At 44.1% G+C, this 24,295-nt stretch overlaps 1 protein-coding gene across 2 annotated transcripts in view; it reads left to right on the top strand.

The window, feature by feature from the left end:
• Nucleotides 1-18,787, top strand: part of STX6 (syntaxin 6) — a 53,331-nt gene extending 34,544 nt beyond the window's left edge. For both annotated transcript variants that reach the window (XM_011951146.1, XM_011951147.1), the window contains 4 exons: nt 1,747-1,872; nt 3,511-3,617; nt 7,068-7,162; nt 15,173-18,787. In XM_011951146.1, coding sequence (XP_011806536.1) covers nt 1,747-1,872; nt 3,511-3,617; nt 7,068-7,162; nt 15,173-15,249 — 405 coding nt within the window. In that variant the 3' untranslated portion in view covers nt 15,250-18,787. The remainder of the gene's footprint in view (nt 1-1,746; nt 1,873-3,510; nt 3,618-7,067; nt 7,163-15,172) is intronic.
• Nucleotides 18,788-24,295: the final 5,508 nt, after the last annotated feature.

Below are 24,295 nucleotides of genomic sequence, written 5' to 3'. Positions count from 1 at the left end.
AAGTTGCAAATTTTCAAGGAAAAGCAGGGCCAGGGCTCTCTAAGCACTCCAGCAGGCATGGGCCTTGTCACATCATGCCAGGTACTAGGCGCAGTTCTGCTCCCTGCCTCACCAGCACCCCTGCTCTGGCACCCACACACTGGTGCATCTTCCAGTCCTTGGGCCCTCTCTCAATTTCTGTCCTATTATCACAGACATGTGGGGTCAGACCGATGAACTTTAAGCTATTTTACAATAAAATGTGGATGATTTGCCCTATACTTAGCTATGCCTAAGTGTACACCATGGAAAACATAGGAAAAATAGCCCTGTGACCGCAGGAGCACACAAGGCCCTGGTGGTGTCCCAGTTCTCTGTGCTTAGGCCAGTGATGCGTTATAGCCTTTTTCTGACCCTAAAAAAATTGTCATTAGTTCCTCATGTCTTCCATAGAGGTCCTTAGAGTCTGGATCAGAATGAGCAGAATCTTTTCAGTCTTGATAGCCCTAAGACCAGGTCAGGGCAGAGCCACCCACAAAAAGCCTTTGATCTGCTTTACACCAGAGACAGTCACCATCCAGCCTCTTGACTGGACTGAAGCTCTGGGCCCCTGGAAGCTCTTGTAAGAAAAGCTTCTAATAACTGAGCTTCCCTCATCCTAGCCCCTGAAGTCTGGCCATTTGATAGAGTTCACCCCTCGCAGTCTGAGAAGAGGTCAGTGTCAGCATGGAGGAAGGTTGTGGGGCTGTTGGAAGGGTTTTCAGACGGAACCGATTAACCAGACAGGCTTTTAATAGTGTCTGAGATTTTTTTTTTAATTACCTGATAGGAAAATTTGGCAACTCTACAAGGAAAAAGAGTCTTAGTTGCTAGCGTCTTCTGGCTCTGGCTGCGGGGCTGGTGTGAGCAGTTAATTTGACCAGTCAGAAAGGTGTGTGGGGGTCTGGTCAGAACCAACTGCCGAGACTGAGCTCTCACATTCGTGCCTGTCCTCTTCATGTGAGGAAGACATACCCAACCTTACCCGTTTATGGCTGCAAACTTCCTTGAATTCATACTTGGGAAACCCGACCCTGGTGTCTGGGAGCCCTGGTGGAGAACTCTGACTTTAGGGCAGCCCTTGCCTAGGTTGCCAGGGTCAGGCATTCCTTGTGGTCATACCTGCCTGGTAAAGTAACCCCCAGTCATCATCTGGAAAGCCTGAAGGACCCTAGATTCTATTCATGAATTAAACTTAACAGACATTGATAGTTCTTATGCATTTGTGTGTGAAGGGGTATGGCTTACCTTCTTGTCATTCCAGAGAACTCTCCCCTTCCCCCCACCAAAAAAACCCAAAACTTCCCTGGGTCACACTTTTCTTTAAAAAGTACTCTAGATATTTGGACTCAGGTTGACTGCAACCTATGGGTTGTTGAAGTTCCACAGGTACCAGGAAGAGCTCTTTTACAAGAGATTGAATGCTTTTCAATTATAACACAGTATATAGATGGGTGTTTGTTGATTTAGCAGGCATCTGTTTGCACTTTAAGGAGACAAAGCCCATTGTGAGGGCTATTGGGAGAACTTAAAGACATAGAGGGCCCTTCCTGGAATTCCTTAAATTGTACCACCCAGGCACCAACCTACACCACTAGATAAAAGCCTTGCTCAGGGAAAAATAGATAAGAAATGTGAAAACTCTTTATATCACTCTTGATGCATCACTTGTTCAGTGATAGTAATTGTTTGTTTCTCCTGACTCCTCTGGTTGTTCTGCTCACACAGGCACTGCTGGGAGACAGTGGCAGCCAGAACTGGAGCACTGGAACAGCAGATAAATACGGGCGCCCGGACCGAGAGCTCCAGCGAGCCAATTCTCATTTCATTGAGGAGCAGCAGGCGCAGCAGCAGGTACCCCGAGGACCCTGGGCTTAGGACAGGGCAGTGGGAAACAAGACACCCCCTTAGTTCCTTTGCCAGCCATGGAGTCTTGTGGTTCAGTGACAAGCAGGGTAAGCCAGGCGTGTCCTGTGTTGATTGTGTTTCATGATTGCATATGTAAAGTGTTTCAGAATCTTCACAGCGTGACTGCTTCAAGAGAACCAAGCTCAGCCAGACGTGGTGGCTCGCACCTTTAGTCCCAGCTACTCAGGAGGCTGAGGCCAGAGGATCCCTTGAGCCCAGGAGTTCAAGGCTACAGTGAGCTTCGATCATGCCATTGCACTCCAGCCTGGGTGACAGAGCAAGACCCTTTCTCTAAAAAAAGAACCAAGCTCGGTTCTCTTAGAAAAAAACAGATCTTTGTTCATCTCAGCAGAGACACTTTCAGAAAGATCTCTCATTTTTTTCATTGAAAATTATTGGTTGGTTTTTTTTTTTTTTTTTTTTTTTTTTTGAGACAGAGTCTTGCTCTGTTGCCAGGCTGGAGTGCAGTGGCACCATCTTGGCTCACTGCAAACTCTGCCTCCCGAGTTCAGACAGTTCTCCTGCCTCAGCCTCCTGAGTAGCTGGGACTGCGGGCGCACGCCGCCACTCCCGGCTAATTTTTTTTTTTTCTATTTTAGTAGAGGTGGGGTTTCACCTTGTTGCCCAGGCTGGTCTGGAACTCTTGAACTCAGGCAATTCACCTACCTCAGCCTCCCAAAGTGCTAGGATTACAGGTGTGAGCTACTGCGCCTGGCCTATTGGTTGGTTTTGTTATATGTAAAGTTGACTGCTTCTGTGTAGATTAAGGGGTAGGAGGAAAATGAAGTTGATTATGTCTGGTGTTGCCTTTGATATGTAGCTATATTAATAAAAGGAAGTTAATGACAATGTGTCTGGGGATTTGAGGAGCATGTACCCATTGAAACTATTGATTCTTAAATATTGTGTTTTATGTATACATGTAGTTTATATGTTCTTTTGTTCTTTACATTAGTATGTCTGCTTAACCAGTAGTTTACTTAAATTGCTATTAAACCCAGGAAAATTTTTTTCTATAGAAAGTGAGGAGAATGCAACACAACTAAAAGTAAATATTTGTCAGTCAGAAGTTGTCCTTGAGGTAACTTATTGCCACAGGGCGTCCTTTAGTTTGTCCTTGAAGAGGGAGGAGAGACTGTGTGCATAGTTCCCCACATCCAGAGATTTGCCAGACTCTCTTGTATTTAAGCTGTGGCAGTCTGTTGTGGATTGAGACCTTGATCTTGGCAATGGGCTTCCTCCTCCCAAACATCCCCACATCTCAGTGGTCATCTGCACATGTGCTTTCAGCCATTGTCTGCTCCATTATTGGACGTCAGCCAACCAGAGTAAATCTCTCTTGGTGGTTTCAAGCCCCGCTGACTGTTCACAAGTTGGATCAGCAGGAGATATCAGTAGCTTGACAATCCAGCCTTTTGAGCAGTGTGTTCTCAGAGGCAACGGTCTGGTCCTTTGATTTCTGGGCTTTGCTTCTGAATGTGAATTGTCCCAAGTTGGCAAAGAAACTAGCAGCTGCTAGAGTGCTGGGCTTGGAACCAGGTAAGATGGATTTTAATTGCTTATTTCCCATTTCTCTGGCACCAGTTGATCGTGGAACAGCAGGATGAGCAGTTGGAGCTGGTCTCTGGCAGCATCGGGGTGCTGAAGAACATGTCCCAGCGCATCGGAGGGGAGCTGGAGGAACAGGCAGTGTGAGTATTGAGACACCTCTCTCGCTGCAGTGAAATTCAGGGGCAAAGCCACCCTACGAGACCCCTAAAAAGCCTGGCAGCTACGTGGCTGGTAAGATCAAAAGCTGTTTGATTCATAGCTGCATTTTTATTCTGTTTTTGCAGACTAGCCTCCCCAAAAGAAGCAAATCTGCTTCGTAAATTTTACTACAGGCTTTAGGCAAAGTTGTTGTTATTTTTAAACACCTCCAAAAACAGACACAGATTTCTCTGAGCAGATACTCGAAGTATAGTTATGAATGGGAATGTGAAACAGAGAAGCCTGTGTAACCTGTGGGGATTTTGAGCTGACTTTATCATCCCATGACTCTCCCGCTACATTGAGCAAACACTCTGCTTTGCATCTTAAATTATTGTAACTTTGGTTTTTTTTTTGTTGTTGTTGTTTTTAAAACTTACAAATTTAACGCCAGTTAACAAAAACTCTTTCCTCTCAGAAAAATAAAAACAAAACATAACCTCAGTTTGTTTTTCCTTATGAACAGTCCCTTTGCACTCAGTAGTTTGATGGCAAAAACTGCATTCTTAAATGCTGCCACAGGATACCTTTATCATTTTATAAATCTTTTTAAAGAGAAAAATAATAAAACAGTCCACCAGGATATTTCAGAAACTTTCCTGTCTTGATATTACGTTTATCATGACACATTGATTCATTATAAATTCTTAATAGGCCCCTGTTCTACACCAGGCCTTCTGGAAGCCAAGGGATGTAGAAGGGAACAGAGCAGACAAGACATCCCATCTCTGCCAAAGAGTTTGCCACTTGCTAGGTAGAACAGACATTGTGTGAGTGGTGAGGGGTCATTAGATGATGGCAGTGATGTGGGAGGGCCCCTGTGATGGGGCCAGTGCATGCTGCCTGGAGAGCCCTGACTTAGCCCAAGGTCCCTGAGGAAGAGGGGGTTTAACTGAAGTCTGAAGGATGTGTGGATGTTAGCCAGGTGAGGTGAGAGTTGGTGTGGAGGCAGGTGGTGTGGGGAGCATAGACAAGGAGGAAGAAAGTGCGTCTGTGAAGATGGAGAGGTGCACACATGCATGGAGCAGGGAGGTTCCATGTGTCTGGAGGCAGAGAACAAACCAGGGAAGGCCTTGTCAGCATGGTCAGGAGGTACGACTACTTATTCTGAGCATGATGACCACGTGGAGGTGAGGTTAGGAGTGATGGTGTGATCAGGTGTGATTTAGATGATGTGCTGCAATGGAGCCAGGTAGGGAGACCAGGCAGGAAGCTGGAGTAGCCAGAATCTGTTTCATGTCTATCTAAAATGGGTCCTGACCCTAAAGTTCAGTTTGAGGAGGGGAAGGGACTAATGGCCTGACTGAGCTTCTCTGTTGATGAAGCAGCCTGGCTGGGCAGTGGGTCATAGAGTCTGAGGGACTTCCAGTTAAAGATGGTGAATTGACACACCCCTACCTCCACTCCCTATCCACAGCTCACTAGAACAACAGTAAAGGGGTCTGTTTTAAGGGCATGGTGGTTCACACTTGTAGTCCCAAGTACTAGGGAAGGAGGCTGAGGTGGGAGAATTGCTTAAGCCCAGGTGTTTGAGGCTGCAGTGAGCTATGATGGCACCTCCAGGTTGTACTCCAACCTGGGTGACAGAGGAGACCCTGTCTCTAAAAAGGTAGAAATAACAGATAAATGGGAAAAAGCGTGGGATTTGGACTTAGACCTGTGCTATCTAGTATAATAGCTACTAGCCACATGTGGCTGGCTGTTAAGGAAGTTTTATGTGGCTAGTCTGAATTGAGATGTGCTCCAGAGATAAAATGCTTACTGGATTTTGAAGACTTAGTATGGAAAAATATAAAATAGCTTATTAATAATTTTTATATTACATGTTGAAATGATAGTATTTTGGCTGTATTAGGCTAAATACAACAGAATTAATTTCACCTGTTTCTTTTGAAATTTTTAAAAATGTGGCTACTAGAAAATGTAAAATGGTGTATGTGATTCATGTTTTTGTTGGATGGTACTGAGATAGATTTGGGCTAGCAGCTTGGTTGGTGAGTGTCCATGGACTGAAGGTGGGATGATGTGCCTGTTTTGTCTTCAGTATGAAAAGTCACACCCAGCGCAGAAAGGTAGCTCTCGCTTTTCAGAGTTTGACCCTGTCTGGATAGGCCTGCCAACTGCAGCACCAAGATGCTGCCAGGATCTAAAATGAGCTAAATATGTTTTAATTTGAAAATTTAGATAAGGGACAAAGACTTGTTTTAGTTGTCAATATGGAGTTCATGTAATAGTTGATTTAATGAAGAGTTGGTTGCCCTGAATCCTGCAAGACTGTCAGGTGTCTAGTTGGGCACAGATCAAGACCAGCAGTTTCTAACTGCCATTGATGCTGTCAGAGTTAATATAGCCTTTTTAGTAAGACTGTTAGTACTAATTGGCATATTACATTTTAGCCTCAGAATAATCATTGACTAATCAATAATGAAAAGTCTGGAATATTTAGTGACTTATAAAATAGGCACTGCTGAAATAGTATTTTGGGGTTTTCTTTCCCAGCTGCACATTGGACAGCAAATAGTGTAAGCCTGCTGGAGTCAGTTTTCCTAGTGGGAAATATGGTTTCTCTGTGAGGACAGATGGGGAGATGCGTGTGTGCATGCACACACACACACTCTCACACACCCCATCAGGGATGTTAGTGCTGAGGTCTTCTGGGTTTATAATAAAGCACATAGTGCTTTACAGGAGGTTATTTTATTAAAGTACGTTACTAAACTCATATTGACATAAAGTGCTTTTGTGTATTACCTGGTTCTCACAAGAGTCATGTGAGGGAAGTTGGGCTGATAGGATTGCCCTGTTTTACAGGTGAGGAAACAGGCCCAAGGAGCTGTAGGGTATGTTGTCCAAGGTAGCAGTGTAAACAGTGGCAAAGCCTGGTTGTCTGCCTCAGATAGCATTGTTTCTACCACATTGCACTGCCACTGAGTTTGTGTTATTGTATAGACGGGTCCACACTGCCTTGTCTGCAGTTCTGAAATCTAGGAAGCTCTAAAGAAATCTCCTTTCATTTTTTTTTAAATTTTTTTCTTTAAATTTGCAGCAAGCTCATGTTACAGAAAAACCTCACCTGAACTGACTCCAACTCTGACTCCTCATAGTTTTTTCTGCAGAAACATTAAGTATCTGAGTACGGGGACTGCCCCAGACCCTCCTGACGGTATTGACTAATGCAAAGCATATGTAATTTAGGCTTTTTTAAAATCCCGAGAATTCCAAAATCAAAATCCTATCTTGTCCCAAGGATTTTGGATAATAGAGTGAGGTCCTGAAACCCAACATTGCCCATTTTGTTTGCTAAAATGAAGGCCTAGTCCTGTTAAGCCAGTGCATGTGCACTGCCAAGGCTTCGTGCTTACCAGCGACCTTCTGTGTCTGCTTCTCTCTAGTATGTTGGAAGATTTCTCTCACGAATTGGAGAGCACTCAGTCCCGACTGGACAATGTGATGAAGAAACTTGCAAAAGTATCTCATATGACCAGTGGTATGTATGGTGTTTAAAGCTTAAGCATTTGTACTTAATTCTAGAACTCTGTCTTGGGAGCGTTGTCTCATAGTTATGCCCATCCAGATCCCTTTCTTATTTTTTACAGATCCCTTTCTCTTTTATTTTTTTTGAGACAGAGTCTCACTCTTTCACCCAGGCTGGAGTGCAGTAGTACCATCTCAGCTCACTGCAACCTCCACTGCCTCCTGGGTTCAAGTGATTCTCAGGCCTTGACCTCCTGAGTAGCTGGGATTACAGTTGCATGCCACCATGCCCAGCTAATTTTTGTATTTTTAGTGGAGACGGGGTTTCACCGTGTTGGCTAGGCTAGTCTCGAACTCTTGACCTCAGGTGATGCGCCCGCGTCAGCCTCCCAAAATGCCAAGATTACAGACGTGAGCCACCGTGCCTGGCTGATCTCTTTCTTATGGCACTTTTTTTTTTTTTTTGTGATGCCTTAGAATCAGCGAATGGAAGATTTGTATGTTCAGTCTTTATCTGCTGCTTGTAGCCTTAACTCGAGAGAAGGTCTTTGCGCTCCCCCACGGTGTTTGGTTTGGTTTTTTCCCAGTAGAGAAACTTTCTTTTTTTTTTTGAGACGCAGTCTCACTCTGTCACCCAGGCTGGAGTGCAGTGGTGTAATCTCAGCTCACTGCAAGCTCCACCTCCCAGGTTCACACCATTCTTCTGCCTCAGCCTCCTGAGTAGCTGGGACTACAGGCGCCCGCCACCACACCTGGCTAATTTTTTGTATTTTTAGTAGAGATGAGGTTTCACTTTGTTAGCCAGGATGATCTCGATCTCCTGACCTTGTGATCCACCCGCCTCACCCTCCCAAAATGCTGGGATTATAGGCGTGAGCCACCGCGCCCAACCCAGTAGAGTAACTTTGTTTGCAATTACAAAATCCTTCTTCATTTTACTGTTTTAAGATTTCCTTGCCAAAATAGGGAACTTATTTAAAACAATAGTTAAGTCAGTTACTGTTTCTCCTGGACATTCTTTCATTCATAGAAAGACACCTACTACTTCAGAATAAGATGGCATGTGTGGATCTACTTTCAATTGTTATATTTGAATCAATACTGAAATATTTCAGCAAATTTGCACCAGGATGAGGATGAAGAAACAATTTTCCGATTAGTTACTGTATAAGATATGTTCCAGTGACTCTTTACATGGGAAATAATATATTTTAAATTTTAAAAAATCCAGTATCTTTTCTTTATCTGTTGGAGGTGGCTTGGTGGAAGGAGAAACTGAGATGCTCCTTAAGGTAATCTGGATGTTCCCTGACTGTAGAACACCTCCCTTGCATTAGAATATCCCCTGTTTCTTGACACCTCATTCTTCTGTTGGTTTCCTCCTGTCAGGTACATGTTATAAGGTCTAATAGGTTAGCTTTTTGAGGCAAGATTTAAATACATATGCACGTTTACTTTTTAGAAGTTTAACTCATAGGTTACATAACAGTTCTCTAGGGTTCAGTTTCTTATCTATAAAAAAGGTTGAGTCCTACCTCTCCAGGTAATTGTGAGGATTAAATGAAATACCAATAAAGTAGAAGTGCTTAACTGCATTTACCATGTATTATTGACTTAGTAAATGTTTGTAAGAAATTGTAAGGCAAGAAAAATTGCAATGGCCCCAAGGGGCAAAGGACCTATTATATCCAAAACAAAGAGAAGCTCCTATCTAGAGTCATTTTCTTCTTTCTCTCTAGGGACAAGTATCTTTGTTTCTAGCAGGCTCTTCATTGCCTGAAACTGTGCATATATGGGAAGCAGGCACCAGCTTAGTTCATGTGTCACACATTTAGAGAAAGGTTTGCAAAGTCTTTTCTGATTCCCTCTGTTCTCTTCTTCTACCTTCTCCCCTCTACTTTAAAAAAAAAAAAGGTGTTTTAATGAAGAATTGTATAACCAGTTTAACCTCCAGGCCTCTCACTCATGTATGTATTAGTTGCAAAGTCAAGTAGCTACTTCAGCACCAGTTCTGTTTGGGGAAGAGCAAATGAACAAAGATGCACTGTCTTTGTTTCCCAGCATTCTGGGTATGAATAATTTAGAAAAGTACTTGCATTGTGAGAAGCGGCCCAGTGTGTATAAATAGCACTGAAGTTTGCTTATGCTTTATTCTACTTTTTCCTGAAAGAAAAATTGGGGAAGCAATGTAATAACTTTGGTTATATTTGTATAAGAAAAAGAGCCAGGAAACAGAGCATTTATCCTGAATGGTGCTTCACTTTTGACAGGTTGCTTGTGTTTTCATTTTAATCTTTGCTTGCTACCCAAAGAAATACTCCCTAGGGATCTCCTCCTGCTTGGTGCTTTCTGCTTCAGTTTGACAAACAAGCAATTTGTATTGGTCTCTGCTCTGCTCCATAATTTTTGCAGAAGTTCACTGCTTTGTGATCAAACCTGTACATAAAGAAATCCTACAGAGGCACAGCGAAGTGTGATTACGTAGTTATGGACACACAGGCCTCATGATTCTTCAGCGGCAGACCATCTCCACTCCCCATGGCTGTCTGCTTCATGGGGAGAAACCAACCAAGACTCCACGTTTACTTTTTTGAATGACCCAAGAGAGACACTGATTGTATTCTCTTAGCCACAGAAGTATTTTATTTTAAGTAGATACTGAGAATTTTTTCCCTCTCACTCTCTGACATTCCATTCATCTTTTCTCTTTAGGGGAGAAAAATATTTTGAGAGAGAGAAAAAACTACCATTGGAGTTCTTTTGTTCCCCTCTGACTTTTTGAGGCAGGTCCTGAGCTTGCAATGCTGCTTAAAACTTTCCACTTGAGGTCACAAAAGCCCCTGTGGTTAGTACCCGTTCCTTCTATGCGTGAAGCCTCTGTGGGAAGTGCTGAGAAGTCTGCTGGGGTAACAGCTCCCTGGGGTTGCCTAGTTCATGCTTCATAGAGGCAGCGTAGCCACTTCAGAGGAAAACGGCTTTAAAAGAGCATCCTCGGGTTGTGCTGGCTTGTGTGATATATGCTTCTCCTTGGTGAAAATTCCTACTTAATACAGCTGTGGAAGAGAAATGATTGGAGGGTGGTAGGGGGCGTGAGTCGAGGCTGATGGAAAGCCAAAAAGTGGAAATCTGGTTCAGTGTTGGAAATCTGGTGCTGAAAATGGCGAGATGCCTGAGGGAAGGGGGTAAACATAGGAGTGTGTGAGGTTGAGGGAGGGGTTGAGAAGGAATACTTTCTCTGTTTTCATCCTGAAAGAATCACAACTAATCATTTTAGCAAAGTGGCTTTAAATTACTGTAAGCATTTTAATCTTTTTAAAAAATTAATAAACTATTTTTAGAACAGTTTTACGTTCCTAGCAAAATTGAGCAGGAAGTAGAGAGAGTTCCCATATAGCCCCCTTCCCCCACGCATAACCTCCCTGACTATTGATATCCAGCATCATGGTGTTACATTTGTTACAGTCAGCCTACACTAACACATCATTAATCATCTGCAAAGACCATTGTTTACATTGGGATTCACTCTTGGTATTGTACGTTCTGTGGGTTTGAACAAATGTATAAATGACATGTATCCATCATTGTAGCATCGCACAGAGCAGTTTCACTGCCCTAAAAATCCTGTGTTCCACCTGTTTATCCCTCCTTTCCCCTAATCCCCCAACTACTGATCCTTTGACTGTCTCCATAGTTTTGCTTTTCCAGCGTGCATATGGTTGGAATCATATATCACAGATCCTGTTCAGATTGACTTCTCTCACTTAGCAATGTGCATCTAAGTTTCCACTGTGCTTTTTCATGGCTTGATAGTTTATTTCTGTTTTAACACTGAATAATATTCGATTGTCTGAATGTACCACAATTTATCCATTTACCTACTGAAGGACATCTTGGTTGCTTCCAAGTTTTGTCAATGATGAATAAAACTGCTGTAAACCCCCATGTGCAAATTAGCCAGGTGTGGTGGCATGTGCCTATAACCCCAGCTACTTGGGAGGCTGAGGCAGGAGAATCACTTGAACCCAGGAGGCCGAGGTTGCAGTGAGCCGAGATCACACCACTGCACTCCAGTCTGGGTGACAGAGGGAGACTCTGTCTCAAAAAAAAAAAAAAAAGAAAAGTGCAGATTTTTATATGGACATAAGTTTTTAAGTTCATTTGGATAAGTGACACGGTATGTGATTGCTGAATGGTTATGGTAAGAGTATGTTTGGGTTTTGTAAGAAACTGCCAACCTGTCTTACAAAGTGGCTGTACCAGTTTGAATTCCCACTAGGAGTTCTATTGCTCCACATCCTTGCTAGCATGTGGTGTTGTCACTGTTTGGGGTTTTGACCATTCTAATAGGTGTGTATTGTTTCTTGTTTTAATTTGTATTTCCCCAGTGACATCTAATATTGAACATCTTTTCATATGCTTCTCTGGCATCTTTTTCATGGTTTTTCTTTCTTTTTGTTTTTTGTTTTTTTTGAGACAGAGTCTGACTCTGTCACCTAGGCTAGAGTGCAGAGTGCGATCTCAGCTCCCTGCAACTTCTGCCTTCCAGGTTCAAGTGATTCTCGTGCCTCAGCCTCCCGAGTAGCTGGGATTACAGGCCTTCACCACCACACACAGCTAATTTTTGTATATTTAGTAGAGGCAGGGTTTCACCATGTTGGCCAGGCTGTTCTTGAACTCCTAGCCTCAAGTGATCCGCCTGCCTTGGCTTCCCAAAGTGCCGAGATTACAGGTGTGAGCCACTGTGCCCAGCCCCATCTCTTTTTTGATGAGGTGTCTGTTCAGGTCTTTTGCCCATTTTTAAAATCAATGTTAGTTTTCATACTGGTGAGTTTTAAAAATTCTTTGTATAATACATTCTGGACAACAGTCCTTTATCAGATGAATCTTTTGCAAATATTCTACCCCAGTCTGTGGCTTGTCTTCTCATTCCTTTGACAGTGACTTCTACAGAGCATAAGTTTTTAGTTTTAATGACATCCCGATTTCAATTATTTATTTCATGGATATATAGTGCCTTTGGTGTTGTATCTAAAAAGTCATTGCCATATCCAAGGTCATCTAGGTTTTCTCCTGTGTTTTCTTCCAGGAGTTTGATAGTTTTGCATTTTACATTTAGGTCTGTGGATACATTTTGAATTAAGTTTTGTTAAGGTGTAAAGTCTGCGTCCAGCTTCATTTTTTTGGCATGGAAGTCCAGTTGTTTCTGCACCATTTGTTGAAAAGACTCTCTTTGCTCTGTTGTATTGCACTTGCTCCTTTGTGAAAGATCAGTTGACTGTATTTATGTCATTCTATTTCTGGACTGTCTGTTCCATTGATCTGTTTGTCTATTTTCCTAATACTACATTGTCTTGGCTGATGTTATGGTAAGTCTTATAGTTGTTCCACATTTTGGGAATATTCTGTGCCAGGTTTTTTTTTAGTCTTTTTTTCTTTTTTTAGGTTTCTGTTGACAAATTGTGTGAAGCTCAGAGATCTTTCCTTCTCTGTGTTTAGCCTACTAATGAGCCCATCAGGGGCATTCTTCGTTTGTGTTAGTCTTTTTGATCTCTATTTTTTTTCGTTTTAGAATTTCCGTGTCTCTGCCTACATTATCCATGTGTTCTCGCATGTTGTTTACTTTTTCCATTAAAGCCTCTAGCATATTAACCACAGTTTTAAAATTCCTCTTCTGATAATTCCAGCATTGCTGCTGTATCTGACTCTGGGTCCGATGCATTTTCAGTTTCTTTGGACTGTTGCTTTTTCCTTTTAGTGTCCTTATAACTTTTTGTTGAAAAGTAGACTTGATACACTGGGTAAAAGGAACTGTGGTGAATAGACTTTTACCATAGATGGGGCGGTGAGGTCGAGGGTTGGCAATTTCTAGTCCTGTGATTAGGTCTTAGCTTCTGGTGAGCCTGTGCCCCTGGCCTGTGAACTTCACCAGTGCTTCCCAGTTTTCCTACTGTTAGGTGGAATTGGATGGCTAGAGAAGACTGGAGTTGAGTATTTTCCTTCCCCCAGGTTAGTTAGATTCTGGTTAATTTCTTTTGAGGTCAGACTTTTGTTTAGAACAGAGTACTCTGGAGTATTTCATAATGGTTCTTTTTCCCCTCCGCCTGCTGGAAGCATGAGAGGATTTTTCCCAATATTTGCTGAGAACCTGGTCAAGCTCCTGGCGGTAAAACCCACAGAAGTGTGGGGATCCCCTTCGCCTGGGTCCCCTTGGAGTGTTTTGTTTGTTTTTTTTTTCATCTCAGACTTGTCCACCCTGAGCCTTCAGTGACTCATCAATTAAAGTTAAGCTTTTCCTACCGGGATGCTGCTTCCTAGGGAGTTTGTTGCTTCGTGGGTTTCTGCTCTGATAAGCTGTGATTGTCTGTATGCACCTGTAGGTTTCTGCAGTTTACCATGTGACCTCACTTCACTGATGGATCTAAGAAGAGTTGTTGCTTTTTCAGTTTGTTCAGATTTTTACTTGTTACGACAGAATGATGACTTCTAAGCTTCTTACCTACTTGGCTGGAAAATAAAAATTTAACATTTTTTATCAGGTGAGAGAATGCCAGCTGTAAAAGTTTTCTTGACCATTGAAGTAATAGTTAAACAGGTCAAAGTGTGACCTGCAGTAAGCCAGCTCTGCATCCCCTAGACCTTTGGAACAGTCCTACCTGAGAACAGGGAGTGATGGATCTGGGGTCTGTGTCCTACTCACAGAGTTAACTAAATGAGTTTCTAGGATGTCTGAGGTGTAGACCAAGGTGATCACCACTTAGAAGGTACTTGCTTTACTTATAATTTGGTGGCAGTTCTCTTGTCCAGTTCTAAGACTTTGATATCCATAATATTTAAAATAATTTTAAGTACATGTTTTGCCTTGTGGAGAGTTTAGCAGTTTATTTTCATAGACTGAGATCTTTTGGCAATGTGATTATCAATAGCTATAGTGTGCTAAAATCAGTGGGCTTTCAAAGACACTTTAGTGAATCAATATGTCTTTATATTTCTATTTAAATGGAACTCTTATTCCTAGTGGTTGAACTGCGTTTTCATGAATTCTGTGAATTCTGTTATCAGTCGGCCCCTTTGTGGAAGATGCCAGAACTCATCAGTGGAAAGACTGCTCATTTTTTCTGCATGTCTCCAAATTAAGGAAGCATCCTGATGTTGACAGCATCCGCTATGCCCTAGGTTTGGGCACTGCACAGTGTGTGTATGACAGGGTTTGTGTTGTTTAATTCTCACAACAACCCTGTGGGGCAGCTGTTGTAGAGTTGGGACCACAGGATTGTGAGCTGCAGCAGGGCTCCCCCAGGGCCTGTCTGGGCCCTTCTGTCTCACAGGGCCTCCCTGCTCTCAGCCATTTGGATGGACCCTAGCCACTTTGTTTCCTGTGCCTGCTGTTCCAAATTGTTGGTAGGGCAGAAAGTTTCAGAAAAAACATTCCACTTTCATTTACAGAGGAACTGTATAAGGTATTTTAACACAGTTACTAGTTAAGTAATCTTACTTGACTAGGTGTGGTGTGAAATTAATCATGCTGTCTCACTGGAGCTTGCTTTTTCAGCTATTTATTTCCTGAAGTGACCAGCAGTAGCTTTCATCTCCTTTCCCTCCTCCCGTTGTGCTCATTGAGAAAAGAATGTGATTATTGTTTAATTAAATGACTTGACTTTTATGGGATATTAAAGCAGGCAGGCTTTGATCTGTAACACCAGTGCCAACACCTTTTTTGAGGATATGCTAACCACCAGCAGAAAGCTAAGATCCGCAGATTGTAATTAAAGACTTGAGACACAAAGCATGTAATTATTACGAGACATTTTCAGGGGACTGGCAAAATTGTGACTGCATGCGAAGTGCAGGCCAAGAACAGAGCAGCATTAGAGTATCAGGCACCTAGGCAGGTGTAAGATCATGGCCCTTTCATTTGCACGTTCTGCCCCTTTTCTGCTTCAAAGTGTGCCATAAATTCCATGTAACTGTTTCTTGGGGAACGTGGAGTCCCTGTGAGAGCTAATCCCCATGTCCTGCCTTCCAGATCGGCGCCAGTGGTGTGCCATAGCCATCCTCTTTGCAGTCCTGTTGGTTGTACTGATCCTCTTCTTAGTGCTGTGACGGTGGGGCCTCTGGGTGCGAGTTCCTCCTGCATATGAACCGAGGGGAGGAGGAGAAGCTGAGCACGTGTGACATTGCCGTCTACTCACATTCCTATCCTGGAAACATACTGCTGCACTGACTTTTCTCCGTGTGACCCCACAATTGACACGGCTTCTCCATCCCAGCGCTGGAAGGGCCAGTGGGAAGAGGAAATAGATGTCTGCACTCCTGGCTGCAGCTGGACAACAGAAGCCCCATGCCACCTGGCCCGTTCTGAGGAGAACTAGCTGCTGCCTTGCTTTCCGGGACCTCGTTCGCTGAGGAGGGACTCACAGACTTCACTGGTGTTTTGCTGTTGCTCATTCCATGCATCTTTGGCAGCTCTTTTCTTCTGCTCAGACCCTTCCCCGTGCTCAGACAGTGCGCTGCTGTCCCATCAAAAGAAACCTGTCAGGAATGCAAGCTTCTGGGTATGTTTCGTTTCCCATTGCTGTAGCATTTCTTAGCCCCTGAGAGCTAGTGATTATTGAGGACAGAAGGCTTAGAAACAGTTTGTGACAGAAAATGCAGTGTTTCATTTTTCAGGGATAAATGCTAAGATAAAATGGATTTTCCAGGTCATCTTTTTTTGTGGTAAGAATAACTAATGGAAAATAATGAAACACACTGGGGCTTGGGGATGCTGACAACTTGTGGCTTTAACTGATAGGAGCAATTAAAAAGAGCAAGAGGGCTCTGCATTGGCATAGCTTAGGGAAGGGTTGATGATGTCGCCATAGGGCAGCTCCTGATCCCTGCCGACTTGATGTTGCTGTACCAGGGCTTCCTCCCCAGAGGTGCAGCTTGCGTTTTGAGGGTAATTCCTGCATATGTTGTTGCTAAACAGCTCAGTAACACACTTGAATAGATTTGGATACCAGATTGTCCTCATTACAGTTCTTTTACTCCTAGGGCACTCTACATTGGGAGTGGGGGTTGGGGTTGGGAGTGGTTAGTACAGTTATTACATTTATTCAGAAACGTAATGACATAAAAGGTTAGCTCTGGGCCAGACTTCTCTTACCCTGTGGGTAATGGCAAGGATGTGTAGGTGAACTTGGTTCTTTTTTTTCCCCTAAGATGACAACTTGATTTTATCATCTGCAGTCAAATAACTGAGCCAATCCAAATTTAAATGATAGATGCTTTAATTGAGTTTAAGTAGCTGAAACTGCTGAGACACTAAACTTTAAGCTTCTGATGACTTTTTAAATGCCTCAAATGTGCACATGTATATAGGATATTTTTATAACTTCCCTGATGAATTATCTGATATTAAAGTAGTATTTGGACCCAGAGCCAGAACTCGGTGGTGGAGGCTGCTGGTCTCTCCTCACCACCTTCTTTTGCACTTGGAAAGAACAGCAACATCTGGATAGAGTTCTAGCTTTGACTTCTCATTTCCTCGTCTTTTTGGGTGCATTCCTCAGCACACTTTTTTTTTTTTTAACCTTTTTGTTTTGTTTGTATTTCGTGTGGTTTTGTTTGGGGGTTTTGGTTTTTTCACCCCTTTTTGTGATTTGCAATGATGTGCTTGCCCAGCTAACTTTTGAATTGCACTTTTTAATAAATATTCGTAACAATTTTTGAAGAAGGATATTTTATCTCATTTGAGATCATGGTAGGTTAAGAAAATATGCCTGTTGATGAAAGCTTAAAAGCAAATTTGTGAAACTAAAAGGGTGATTGACATCCATGTTTACACTCCGCTCTAATGTTTGATATGTAAATAAGTTATTTTCAAATTAGGAAAAAAAAGTATTACAAAGGGCTTCAGATGTGTAGAGTACTAGGTTATTTATGTTTTACAAAGTTTGAATCATCTATAAACTAAGAAAGGGGATGATCCTTAGATTTGCATTAAAATACAGAAATCTTTTAAAGTGAATGTGGACCCTAAGTACTGTAATCCACACAACACATTATAAGAAGCAAACCAGCATCTTAAAGAATTGTAAAATTACCTTATTTAAAAGCCATGTTATTGTTCTGCTATTACCAGATTTATTGTGCCACACAAAAGGATCATGTGTGTCAGCAGGGGCCGTTTGGAACAAACCTAGTCATTAATGAGTAAGATACTCCTGTTAGTTCAGGGACCAAGTTTTATGACCCAGAGGCTTAATGATGTTTGGATATATTTCAAATCGACATGCTTACATCACTGATTTAAGGTTTTTTCTAAATAGTGGCCATTGTAGACCTGACTCAGGCTGTAGCTAAATAGATAACAATTTAGAAAGTTAACTGAAAATACAGGGCATTCTCCCCGTAGGGCCACCACGCCCTTCTGCCCCTGGCTGACTTGATCCTGGGTCTGATCCTGTTGCACCCTGACTGGGCAGCCCCTACAGAACCAGTGTTAATTTGAAGGGCCTCCACCCAGGCTCCAAATGTGGCAGCCAAAGAGAACAAGCCGGGGAACCTACATTTATTTTTAAGGACAAATATTTCCTCCTCAGTGATGCTAATGTTCAGGGCTTTAGAGGGAACCCAGGTGATCTCTTCACCCTGTGTCCTAGAATGGGAGAGTAAGTAGACAGCGGTGATAACCCCACACTACTTATAAGCGCATCCTTAGAGCACTTGGGGCTTTCTTTCCCCTTTCGCCTTCTGTACCTAGTACCATATTCCAGTTTTAAAGAACTGGCAGAATGTGATGGATAACAGAGAAAGAGCTCAATTTATGTTTATTGGAAGAACATTTTACTTAAATGATTTGAGGGGTGGGAGGGAATGAACTATTGAGTTTGCCAGAGTGAAAATCCATCTGAAAAACTAAACTACCTTTAGTTTTTAGTCCTAATTTTTGGTGTTGTCTCTGCGGACGGTAAAGAATCACAATGCTCTGTGTGCCCTGGACTGTGTGGCAAATGCAGGTTACAGCGTGTGTGTTACATGAGGATCTTCCACAATTTCAGAATGCACGCCAGAGCTGTAGGGGAAACTTGGTAACTTGCCCATTATTCTCTGCTTTTAGCCAGAGTTAAACAGACTGATGGGTCTGGTAGCCAACAACTTGGCAACTTCCACTCCTTCTCACCTCGTGAGATTAAGGGCTGTGAAAAGAAATCTAGTCTAACTCCAACAGAAATCTGTCTCTGTTAAGTGTTTTACCTTCTGTAAGTAGAGATGGTAGAGCCAAGATTTTTCTTTTGGTAATTTCCCTGTCTATAAAGTGAGACCAGAGGGATATCTGTTCCCTGTTATCTTTTTGGAGAATTCATAACATTTGAAGATCAAAAAATTGAATGATAAATATGAATGGCTTTTCAATTCTGTGGGCTTTGTACCGTTTGGCTTCACCTTGTACTGCAAGATGAATTTGTAAACAAAGCAAAATTGGACTGTCTGGAAAGCTAAAGTTCTAAAATATGGAATGTACTGCCTCTAATTTTTCTTTGTCTTCCTCTCATTGGCATTTTTTTCTCTCCCAGGTTTCTTAAGAATAATGTTTTTTAAAGGAGGCTTTTTGCCCATCAAGAATAAAAAGAAATAAAACCAAAGGGTTACCGGACTTAAGCCTCCACAGTCACTGTGCGCCATCCCTGAGCAAAGTCCGCCTCTGAGGACAGTGCCCCTGCCCCAGTGACAGGCCTTGCTCCTCCCAGGGCCTTTGCTTCTGGTTAAGGGGACTTTTCATTACTGGCTGGCCTGAATAGGGGGTGGTCTTTCTTTCTCTCTCTTTTTTTTTTTTTTTGATTAAAAAATAAAACCAAACCAGAATTCATTGAAAGCAGGTACCTTCCAGTAGCTCCGATTAGAGTAACTCAGCTTAGAGATACTGTTACTCAGGACAACAGTATGTACAAAAGTCTCCGGAAGAGGAAAACAAAACAACCTGAAAACAATTCAACTTGAAAAGGATTGAATCACTAGAATGATCACATTGCAGAATAACACAAAGTGCAACAAAGAGCCACCCAAGCCTGAGGGTAAGAACTTTACTTCCCAGATTCTTGGATCACAGCCCATGACTTTTTGGGGCACAGAGGCTGGCTTCAGCATGAGGATCTCACCATTAACTGCATGTAACACATCCATGCGTTGGGCAGACGCTAAACACACAGAACGAGGCCACCAGACAGGGTACACATGAACCCATGAGAGCGGTGCTCTCTGCAGAGTCTGTAGACCTGGCAGGGGACCATGAATAGCTTAGAGGTACTTACTCAGCAGCTGGTCACATAAGACTCTAGACTGGTCTAAGCCCTACAGTTCCCTTATCCAAATGCCCACTAACCAGTGAGAGAGAGGAGCAAGATTTGGAAGCTGCTTCCAAACCAATTTTTGGTCTACAGTAAACAAGGATAAACATAAAACACCATTCCACAGGCCAGGGCAAAGAAGGTGAGAGATCCCAAAGCCCAATTTAGTAACCCCCACTGAAGGAGGGGGATGGGTGTGAGTGGTGAGATATCCTGTTCTGTGGGCACCCTGTGACCTGTCCTGCTGTACCATCTGGGCCTTGATTCGTACGGTTCCCCCTGCTTCCTAGATGTGCCCTCTCATCGCCCAGAGCTCTCACCTTTCTGAGCCTGATCCTCCTGGACTCCTGCATACACAGAGTAGAAATGCCAGATCCTGAGGGTTCTCTGAGGAGGGTGAGGTGGCAGTGTTTTTGAGAACATGGGGTCCTTCCATGCCATGTCAGTTGCAGGTGGGGCAGGCCAAAGAGGATGCTGAGTTACAGGAGGCAGAGAGCAGTCAGTCAAAGAGCAGGGAGGAGAATACAGCTGGGAAAATGACGAGAAGTTTCCGTTGCATGGACTCGGCAGGGGATTTCTGGAGTCACCTCGGTTATGAGGCATGAACAGCAAAGCTTTAAAACTGATGTGAGAACAGTGTGTCTCCCCTTTTCCAAATTCCCCAGAGGAACCTACTCTCTGCTCTAGAACTTCACATCAAAGAAACAATGCACCTGATGGGAAGAAGTCTTTTCAGGACCCCAGAAGTGCCCATTGGTGGCCCATCAGAACAAGTCTGGCTGCTTCTCGTTTTTGGGTCGGCAGATTTGGGCAAGATGGCTAGAGGGCTGGAGGTTTCCCAAGGCCTCTAGATGCAGTTGTGCAAAATCAGTCCTCCACACATCACTGGCCAGTAGTAGTATGCTCGTTCCACCACCCACTGGCAGTGAGGAAGATCTTTTTGCTGTCAGAGAGGGCTGCCGTTCACTAACATGCCGTAAGTCTGCTCCCTGGCTGCTGGAGTGCACAGGCGAGGGGGTCTTGAAGACCCTCGTGTCAAACTTGAGTGTCAGGCCTGCAGTTGGTTTCACCATAGATAACCCTTGTTGCCTTACAGCTGGAGTAACTGTTATTGTGTGTCTTGACCTTTTGCTCTTCCCCTTCCTTGTCTGAACTGAGTTCACTTCTTGGGTAAAGGATGACCTTTATGTTTATTTTCTTCTTCCACTATCCTGTCGCTCATGTGTACAGGAGTCCCACCTTATCTGTGGTTTCACTTTCTGAGGTTTCAGTTATCAGAATGGGTTGCATCGGAAAGCACGAGCCTATACAAAGACTTCAGCAAGGGAGTCTCTCTATATATAAGGGAAGAAACAGTTTATCATCTAGTCAGTACAATCTGCGGTTTCAAGCATCCACTGTGGGTCTTGGAATGTATCCCTGCAAAAAGGCACTAGGGCAGGGGCCACTTCTGTATACTTCAAAATATGTACCGATGAAAACATACAGTGTTATCTGTCAATCTGAAAACAAAATCACCATGACTTCTGGGCACTGTAGTCCTACCTGTGGACTGGCTGCCTGACTGTGGAGCGTCCTCATATTGGACCTTAAGGGACTGTCCTAAGATGGCGACTTCTCATTTGGCAGCCTGTGGCAGCTGAGTTTGAATTTGGTGGCGGCCGTCACGTGTTAGGGTAGCCATGGAGCTGCTCCCTCTCAGCCAGAGCAGCAAGCACAGTTTCACTTGACCCATTTTACACCTGTTGTCTCCACCCAAGCACCATGGCTCCAGCTAGGAAGGGTGGCCGTCGGGTGGCCAAGACCAACTCGTTACAGAGCCAGAAGCTGACCTCCTTTCTTAAGGATTTCAATCGTGAAGTGCAAATACTATGGAAGCCAATTCAGTCAGGCAGGACCTCTCCCAGAAGATGGATAAGCTGCATGACCAGGCCACTCAGCGGCTTCCTGAGGCACAGTGTGACATGAACTGGTAATGCACAGACTGTGCATTCGTAGCTGTTTCGTGAGTAATATGCACAGTGCGTGTCTTGGGTATTTTAAAGTACATGAGAGAGTTATTTCAGCAGCTGATGGTATGCCAAATGTTTGACTTTTTATTATTCCAGCCCTTCAGATTTCCCCAAAATTGTCACCTTCTAGAGCGTTTGTCTTCCCAGTGCGTTCCAGAAATTCTCTATACCACTGCTGTGTTGCTCAGAAAACAATAGAGCTTTCAGTCAGGTCAGGTAACCTTAGAATCTGCGCTGATGCTTCAGAAAGGAAGAAAGGCCAGGATGGCTTTGGCTTGGGTGGCAGTCTCATTTCTCCCTTGGTTTCACTTCCTTTTCCATTTTGGTGGCTTCCCATTTCACCCCGTAGCCTCCTCTCAGAGGCTGTCCCCCCTTCCTCCCCCCAGCTCCATTCTTCCCACTCTCTGGCCCATTTGTGTCCTCAGAGGTCTGGCTGCTGCCACTGCACCTGCCTCAGACCCAGTGTCACCTCGCCAGGGCTTCAGCCAGCCTGGCCTTCCAGCTGCCACCCAGCACCTCAGCTCAGCTCAGCAGAACCTTCTGGCCCAGACCTTCACTCCCAACTCCCACCCAGGGGCAAATGCAGAAGACTCTGCTGGTGCAACCAACATGGAGTAGGGGCAAGGGGAAGAGGAAAAGCAGCAGCTTCCTGTGCTTCGCAGCTCAGAGCATTGGTAAGAGTGGGTGGAATTTGGCATTCTGCTTCTACCATTTTGAATGAATTGGCCTATTCTTTATACCGTCACCCCTCCCTTCCAAATCATTCATTCTGGTGTGTAGCCCATTTCTGTCTGTTTTCTAATGATATGACCAGAGCTGCCATGTAAGCTTGTGCCCTGCACAAGGATAGATACCCCACTGGGGAACAAAGGGGACCAAAATCCACTCTGTGTTCTGCTGGCCAAGCCAGGTGACCTGGCCTGGGCTATGTCCTCCCAGAAGAAGGATTCTTTTTTCCAGTTTGCACATGTGTGCTATTTGTGGGTTAGCTGAGGCCCTGCTCACATCTTCAGTTGGTTCACAAACCAGAAACGGAACAAATGGCCAGAGATTAGTGTTGTAATCAAACTAGATTTATAACCAAGGCACGCTGAGTGGCATTATGGGTTTTATCCTGCTGCATGGCAAGGCGTTCATGCATGGGCTGTGCTCAGTGTCCTTTTTACTCAGCCATGCCAGCTATGGGGAAGCAGAAGGGGAGCTTGTTGGAGAAGGCGGACTCGGTGAGAGCCTTGGTGTATTCCCCTGAAGCCACAGTTTGGGGCTTCTCCCTCAGCAGGGGTCCCCACAGTCTGAGTGTTTTTCAGAAATCTTGGGTCCAAGGGATCCCTTTTTTTTTTTTTTTTTGAGGTAGAGTCTCACTCTGTCACCCAGGCCAAAGTGCAATGGTGTAATCTCGGCTCACTGCAACCTCCGACTCCCGGGCTCAAGTAATACCCGTGCTTCAGCCTCCTCCCTAGTAGCTGGGACTACAGGTCCACACCACCAAGCCGGGATAATTTTTGTATTTTTAGTAGAGACGAGGTTTTACCTTGTTGGCCAGGTTGGTCTCGAACTCCTAACCTCAAATGATCCACCCGCCTCAGCCTCCCCAAGTGCTGGGATTACAGGTGTGAGCCACTTATGCCCAGCTGGTGGGACTCCAAGTCTTCTGTCCGGACCGCGGGGTCTGAACTCGTATTTAACTACTGAAAGGCATCAGGATCTCCCCTCTGGTTGAACTTGACCTTCTTACTGAGAATCAGCCAGGCAGGCATCAGAAACCTCAGGCTCCAGAGGAGAAGCTGGTGGGCAAATAGATCACGAGCAACTGCTTTCACCATCAGGGATGAAAGTTGAAGGCCAAGAACACTTCCTTGTCCTGTGGTGCAGGGGTTGGGATGGAGGGGCGGGTCTTATAAACGGAAGAGAACTAAGTGTTGGGATTTAAAGGAAGAACGTTTGCCCCCTGCCCCTAAATGCCCCCAAACCCTCCAAAATTCCGCAGATCCCCTTGGCTTAACTCCTCTCACAGAGGTAAGCTAAGGTAGTCAGTCTCACTGTAGCTGCGGTGAATTCGTTTAATGATCTTGGTTTCCTAACTGCTAGATAATCCAGTGGAGCCAAAAAGTTTTGGTGGATTGAGGCTGGGTAGAGATGTATTAGGAGTTGAATTGTTTCCTCCGCCAAAAATTCATGAAGTTGTAACCCCCAGTACCTCAGAATGTGGCCTTCTTTGGAAATAGGGTTGTTGCAGATGTAATTTGGGAAGGTGAGGTCATCCTGCAGTACTAGGGTAGACCCCTAATCCAGTACGACTGATGGCCTCATGAAAAGGGAACAGAGTCCTGCAGTTTACACAGTGCTTTTATGCACATTTTTCTTACCCATTTCTGTAGGGTAGGCTTTATCATACCTGTTGATTTTACTCAAGTTTATTGCTTTTTTGGCCTACCATCTGTTAGCTTCACTTTTTCTAACTACAGGAATCCCTTCTGCCAAACACAGCATATTTTGGAAAATGACCCTACCCCATTCCAACATGTGCTTGTGTTGAGAGGCACCAATCTTAATCCTCCTGCCCAGCCCTAGCCTAAAACAGTGTGTGTGTGCTGGTTGGGTTCTCCCTGTGAGTCCCCAGCTAACCTCATCTCTGCCCTTCCGTGCCCCAGGAGGCTATATGCATCAGACTGCACTTCCAGAGCCCCTGGCCTCTGGTTGGGTTCGGCCATTGCAATGAGCATCCTCAAAAAAGACCGGAGAGCTGGAGGAGAGAGAGGTTGGGGCTTCATTCCCCAACCCATCTCACTACAGTCCCACCGGGGG

The sequence above is a fragment of the Colobus angolensis genome, unplaced genomic scaffold (genome assembly GCF_000951035.1).
Source record: "Colobus angolensis palliatus isolate OR3802 unplaced genomic scaffold, Cang.pa_1.0 Scaffold315, whole genome shotgun sequence".
Lineage (NCBI taxonomy): Eukaryota > Metazoa > Chordata > Mammalia > Primates > Cercopithecidae > Colobus > Colobus angolensis.
This window is presented reverse-complemented; position numbering and strand designations above follow the sequence as displayed.